Source organism: Cantharellus anzutake (assembly GCF_015039405.1).
Source record: "Cantharellus anzutake strain C23 chromosome Unknown EI90scaffold_264, whole genome shotgun sequence".
NCBI classification, from domain to species: domain Eukaryota; kingdom Fungi; phylum Basidiomycota; class Agaricomycetes; order Cantharellales; family Hydnaceae; genus Cantharellus; species Cantharellus anzutake.
In genome coordinates, this window is record NW_024067214.1 from 4,892 (window position 1) to 11,914 (window position 7,023).

General features: G+C 50.2%; 1 protein-coding gene across 1 annotated transcript; it reads right to left on the reverse strand.

Annotated features, from left to right (window-relative positions):
- Window positions 1-5,409: 5,409 nt before the first annotated feature.
- On the reverse strand, window positions 5,410-5,927 carry EI90DRAFT_3024242 (uncharacterized protein; the record flags this gene model as incomplete). Its single annotated transcript, XM_039057890.1, has 3 exons — window positions 5,410-5,474; window positions 5,513-5,706; window positions 5,773-5,927. The coding sequence occupies 3 exons, from the start codon at window positions 5,925-5,927 to the stop codon at window positions 5,410-5,412; spliced, it is 414 nt and encodes a 137-aa protein (XP_038907652.1).
- Between the last annotated feature and the right edge of the window lie 1,096 nt (window positions 5,928-7,023).

The following is a 7,023-nucleotide window of genomic DNA, read 5'->3' on the forward strand; positions in this document are numbered from 1 at the left end:
TGTGAAAGTCCGTGGAGTTCTTGACTGGCCGGTCCCAACCAAAGTGAAGGAGGTGCAGTCCTTCCTAGGGTTCGTGAACTTCTATCGCCGGTTCATCAAGGACTTCTCAGAGAAAGCACGCCCCCTCCACAAGCTGACCCGGAAAACCCAAGCCTGGAATTGGGGCCCGGATGAGGACGGTGCCTTCCTAGCCCTTAAAGAAGCCGTCACTACTGCACCCGTCCTCTCCTTCCCTTCAGACTCCGGCCGCTTCAAGCTCGAATGTGACGCTTCGAACTTCGCAACCGGTGCAGTCCTCTCCCAGCTCCAGTCGGATGGGGAGTTTCACCCGGTAGCGTTCATGTCCAAAAGCTTCACGGACGTAGAACGCAACTACGAAGTGTACGACAAGGAAATGCTGGCGATCGTCCGAGCCCTTGAAGAGTGGCGGCACTTCCTAGAAGGCGTTGAAGAGAGGGTTGAGATCTACACCGATCACCGCAACCTGAGCTATTTCCGGATGGCCCAAAGGCTGAATCGATGCCAAGCCAGATGGACCCTCTTCCTCTCCCGCTTCCACTTCACCCTCGTCCACCGTCCTGGGAAGCTCATGGGGAAGCCGGACGCACTCTCCCGTCGTGCTGACCACCCGAAGGGGAGAGACGACAACGAGGGGCTAACTCTTCTCCAACCCGCCTGGTTTGAAGCCCGCGCGACAGAGGCAGTTTCGGTAGAAGGTGAAGAGGCGGGTATTCTGGGAAGGATACGTGAGGCAAGGGACCATGATGAGAAGGTAGTGAAGGCCATGCGAGAACTGGGTGAAGGGACGTTAAGGTCGGACGAATGGGAGAAGCAGGGTGACCTGATCCTGTACTGGGGAAGGGTGTATGTCCCAAAAGATCCCCAGCTCCGCCATGATCTGGTACGGCTACACCACGACTCACGGGCGACGGGGCACCCAGGGCGATGGAAAACCCTGGAACTCGTCTCCCGTGACTACTGGTGGCCCCGGATGGCTGAGTATGTCGGACGATATGTACGCGGATGCGACACCTGCAATCGCGTCAAACCCTTCCCCTCACGAAAGGTTGGGAAACTTACCCCGAATAAGATCCCCACCCATCGTTGGCAGGTCATCTCAGTGGACATGATAGGGGAGCTCCCAGAGTCCAGAGGATATAATGCCATCCTGGTCGTAGTAGACCGGCTGTCCAAACGCATCCACGCGGTCCCCACCGTGACGACTGTGGACTCGGAGGGTATCGCACGACTCTTCTTGGAGCATGTCTGGAGACACCATGGGCTCCCGGAAGAGATCCTCAGCGATAGAGGGAGCGCCTTTGTCTCCCGCTTCTCGAAGGAGCTGGCAGACCTCCTAGGTGTCAAGCTGACCCCTTCAACGCCCTACCACCCCCAGACGGATGGACAGACGGAGCGGGTCAACCAAGAGATCGAGGCCTACCTCCGGGTGTTCGTCAACCACCGCCAAGACGACTGGGCGGACTGGCTCCCGCTAGCAGAATTCTCCTACAACAACCGCGTTCACTCCTCCACTCACCGAACCCCCTTTGAACTCGACACCGGCCAACACCCCAGGATGGGGACAGAACCCACGCGCACATCCGAGGTGGAAGCCGCCGATGCATTCTCGTCAAGGATGATGAAAATGCAAGAAGAGGCAAAGGCAGCCCTAGAGCACGCAGCGGACGAGATGGCACGATATTACGACCGGGACCGTGACCCAGCCCCTAAGTATCGAGAGGGCGACCAAGTCTGGCTCAATGCCTACAACTACACGACCGACCGCCCGACTAAGAAACTGGACCACAAGTGGCTTGGCCCCTTTAAGATCACCCAAGTCATCTCCCTGGCCGCCGTTAAGCTCCAGCTCACCGCCCGACAGAAGGGAATCCACCCAGTTGTGTCCGTGACGAACGTCAGGCCACACCTCCCGGACGGTATCGCAGAAAGACCCGCTGACCCACGCCCAGGCCCGGAACTGGTAGAAGGAGAGGAAGAGTATGAGGTCGAGAAGATACTGAACTCTAAGTGGCTACACCGGAAACTCTGGTATCTGGTAAAGTTCACTGGCTGGCCGAACTCTGAAAACCAATGGCTCCAGCGGGACCACCTAACCCATGCCCCCGACCGAATCGAAGAATTTCACAGGACGCACCCCCAAGCCCCAGGGAGAGAAAGGGAGAACCACCTGGCCGCTTCGAGGCGAAGCGGCTTAAGGGGGGGGTGATGTCAGGGCACACCCGCCTGACCCGGCTCCACCTGGCCCAACCTGACCCGGTACCCCGCCGGTCCACCCCTCCTTACCTCCTCCCCCTTTCCCTTCTTCCCCCTCATCCTCCCCTCCTCAGTTTCGCCTTATCTTACTTCTCCTTTATTCTCTCTTTATTCTACATGGACGACTTTCTCTGTATCAATGTACAACTGACCCATCTGCAGCGCGCCCACCATGTACCTGGCCCGGGCACCTCGGGCGACTTCCCGCTGTGCCCAGCACGCGCGCCTGCACCGGATACCCTCGGGATCTCCCACAGAGACACCCGGGTGGTTACAGCTGTGTGCGAGGGTGACGTGGCACCCGTCATGTGATCCAAGCCGCATGTATATAAACGAACCTGAAGTGGGAACCGAAGAAGTAGCCTTCTTCTCAACTTTCCACTTCAGGTAAGTAGTACAATATTTCTCCTTTAATAATAATAACAACTTTCCACTTCAGTCTAAGTGGCCAGGGACCGCTGTCCCACATCGGGCCTGTCAGTACGCACGCCCGATCTGCCCCCCGCCAGGCTCTCGGTCCCGGACGCTATACCCGGACCCCCTCGACCCCGGACGAGTCCCTGACACTAACCTCGGAGCTCCCGTATTCCGCAACTCCCTCAGTACCCCTCGATGGTCACCACCCCCTCCTTTCAATTTATTACCTATGCCTCCCTAAGTACGGAGCCCCGAAGGCTTCCGGACAGCTCCGACGTCCGCTGAAGGAGCGGAGCTGGATCACCTTATGTAACCAGTTTCCTACGTCCAATAACGATATTAGAGTTTTGTGCTGATTTGCGTACTGACCATGTTTTGGTTGCCAAATATATGATTGTTCACTGTCTAAACAACAATAAACACCCCCCAACGATCTCACCTGACGTATAGATCGTCTACGGATAAAATTCTATATTGACTTTACTATGATTTCTAGTCAATATTACACCTATATTTACCACTTTTCAGTAGGATGTGATTTTCCTGATAATTTACTGAAGGAAAACTGCTAATAGAATAATTCCGCAATAAATGTTACTCAATACAGGAGTGACCAAACTGCTCTTTCTATCGCTTAGAGTGCGTGCTAGTTATCTAGCAGGTTCAGGATCGCTCACTTTTCTCCTGTGGTGTGATAACCAAAAATTGCTGAGAGATTATTCAATTAAGAAGTCCCTCCACCAAATTCTCACTAATTCTCACTATGACACTTTTGTTCAGCTGTGTCTAACTGACCCTAACTCACGCTTAGAGTGACGTGTTAGTTTTATATTAGCTAACAACTAATATTTGCTTTTATCTTTTGGAGCAAATGAACCAACCACTGGTGAGGAGAATTAAACTTTTATTTCTACCTGAGGTTTGAGAGGGGGCAGAAGCGGCGGCCTTTTATGCTTTTCAGAGGCCTCTCTACTCCCACGCCTCGCACTAGTTACATGTGCTACATTTGTATTATAGATAGTTCTAGAATGATATAGGGGCTTGGGCTGTGTAAGCTTAATAATGGACTTAGGACATGACTCAGCAATAAGTAATTCATTTCTTTGTCTGTTGGGCCGATCTTAGCGGGATCTTGTAGCGCTGAAGCTATGCTCTACACCGCCTTAATTACGAACGGTTATCTTTAGAAATGACTCGGCTATAAAGGAACTTTCTAGACTGTTCTCTAATTGACCCCTTTTTGTGAAGCCACATCATTACTAATGTTCTAGAGCCTTCCCAATTAATTAACTGATCCGCGGACTTCTGAATCACTTTATGCTTATGATCCGAGATCCATATCATCAATCATTCCTTTGTTCCGATTTATTTGAGCTTAGAATCAAAAAGTTTTGATGAATCATGGGAAAATATACAAGATCCGGTTTTTTAGCATTTTCTCCTCTTCTGATGCGATCAAAAACTGTCCGCCCGCGCCGGGGAATACTCTATCATATGGTATTCGGTCCGCCAGACTTCCGGGCGCCAATATATTTCCCTTGAGTCACATTACTTTTTGTAAGAATTAGCAAATAAGTATATATGCATTATAAGGTGTTTCGCCGTTTGAGCCATATATCCGTCAGTTTTGAAGCTTTTAGAATGAAACAAAACCGTGGATAAAGTTAAGAAACAGTCCTTTCAGATGGTAAAAAGATTACAGTCAAAAGTTTACTGGTTCCCGAGATATTTACATTTCTTTCCCAATGTTCCTTCTTATTCTGCCATCTATGTGCTATTTTCTTGTTGTAGGGTTATATTCTTTGAATATTACACCTATGCCAAGTTCTAGGCATGATTGTAGTAGATTAAATCTCATACTACATGGGTGTAGATAATTTATAATGATCTAATGTCTGTCCAGTCTCATAAAGATCATGAGATCTGTTAAACGTCTGAACTTGTCACCTGTTCGTTGACTATTCTGATAGATCATTGTTTTATTCTTTGAATATTATTTCTCCTACACCGCTAGCGCACTCCCACCTCCGCTGGACAATACACTTGCTTGCCCTGCAAAGCCCACCTTCGGGCCTATCCCTCCTTTCCGTTTCTGGGTTATCGCCTGCCTTTCCGCTAACCCCGTAACCTGACTCGTCGGTAATATTCAATCGGCTAATGTCTAACCCTGTTAGCTCCGCTCCACTCGGCTCTGCCATTTGCGGACCCACCCTCGCTGTAACTATATATACTTAACTTGTACATAGGTTACACTCCAGTAATAAAATCGACTAGAGTTTACCCTCTTCAGTTCTGGTGGCCAGTTAGTAAGTTAGGGCATGGACGTGTTTACTAGGCACAGCGCTCCTGGCATAAGTCGCTGAGGCCGAAGCCCTCCATCACAGAGACACTCCTTCATCTTGACCTGGTCTCTGACACCATCCACATCAATGCAAAGGGACCGCACAAAGAAGCCCCATCTTGCTTGCCACAAAATCACAAAGATGCCAGTGGGCATCTACGAGCTGTGGCATTCCCGAGAAGCTGTGGTCCATAGGAGTGATGGAGCCCTTAGTTTGGACCTATTAACAGATGCAACTGCTGGACACAGAGTAGCAGAGACCCATTAGTAATGGGGATGTTGCAACTGAGGGAGTTGGGCATGCAGCACTTCAATGCATTGTGTCGATCTGTTTGGCCCTGTTTATGTTGGCCCTCAGGTTAATTTCAATCCCAATCTCAGGCTCGTACCCAGCCATTCTGTTTATGCTTGTTTATCTTGTCAGAACTGACTGGGTCCGAGTCTGTCCCAATCTCACACTCCGTGATACAACTCACTCACCATGCCTCAATCTTGTCAGGATCCGGACCCCAGCTGGGAGTGGCCAGAGGGCGAGGCCGGGTGTGGAAGCTGGGGTACTCTCCCCAGCTGCTAACTCCTCGAAGTCGCTGAGGGGACTAGCCTCAGCCTTCACAGGGAATGAGCTGGTATTCATTGAAAAGCGGGTAAGTACACTTGCCTTCACAGGGAATGAGCTGAGAAGAAGGGTAAGCTTCTCAGCCCCCTGTGAGGCCGACACAAAAGGACCCTAGGAACTATACAGTTCCCGCTTGCTGCCGACTTTCCATAACAGGTGTGACCCGTGGGAAAGTTCTGGGCGAGCTGCTTGCCCAGAATGTTCCCACAGTTGTGGCTGTACATTTCTGGGCGAGTCGCTCGCCCAGAACGTTCCCACGGGTTCGCGCACATGTGTCATTGTGTGAAACAGTGGGGGGAAGGATAGGGGGAATGGGGAAATGTGGGGAGAGGGTGGTTAGGGAAAGGGTGAGGGTGTCTGAGGGTGAGTGGGGTCAAGGGCTGTGCCCTGACAAATCTAGCCAGAAATGAGGAATTGATTGGGGGCAGGGGAGGCTAGAAGCGGCATGTGAAGGTGTGCCCTTTCTCTTGGAACAATGCACTTATGTGTGGTTCACATTCATGTCATGACTGTGTCATCTTCATAATATTGGTAGAGCTTCTGGCGGAAGTTAACCCATGTAAGGAAACATGAAGACTGTTGTTTTATCTTCAACAACCGACTAGAGTCACACAGCACGAAAGAAACACATCCAGGGCCAATTCCAATGTCATGCAGCTCTGAGATAGAATGACCATAATGTGTGTAAGCCTTCTCATACTATCAAATCATCAAGTTTCCCCAACTTGTCGCTTCGACCTCAAAACCTGTCACCAGTACTAGGGCATCGGCAAAAAATTGCAAGGCATTACATCTTTACCGCACACTGTTGTTATGAGTAGACTGGCGATCAGCGGCTGCACTCGTGTGATACCAAGGGACTAAGGTAAGTACCAAAGCTGACTATTGTTGCATTTAACTATGGTGTCTTTTATAGTACATCAAAGCCATGCTACAAGGTGATTGGTGCACAATCCAATTGGGAAGGCAGTGTCAGGTGTTTGGGATGTTGCGCACTAGCACTGTGCTGTTGCCTGAATGGTAACATAACGCATAATCCAACATGTGGGTGCTTAACATCTCACTAGTAACGGTGCTAGGCACAGTATAATATGTCGCACCGAACCCCCACCTCTATCCTTTTCTCCAACAGCACTCATGGCACTTCCGGCCTCCCGTTGTTCACTTCAAAAGCTTTTTCGCTGTTCAAGTTCCTGACACTGTGACAACAATTGTCGTTTCATTATGTTTTTGTGGTTCTCTAGTCATATTGTCCCATACCATTGTGTTGACTAGTCAATATATAATCCTTCATCCAGTCGGACATAAGCTGTCATTAAACAAGATTTGACCTGCCCCAGAGCATGATTCCCTATGATATCATCACGGATAATTA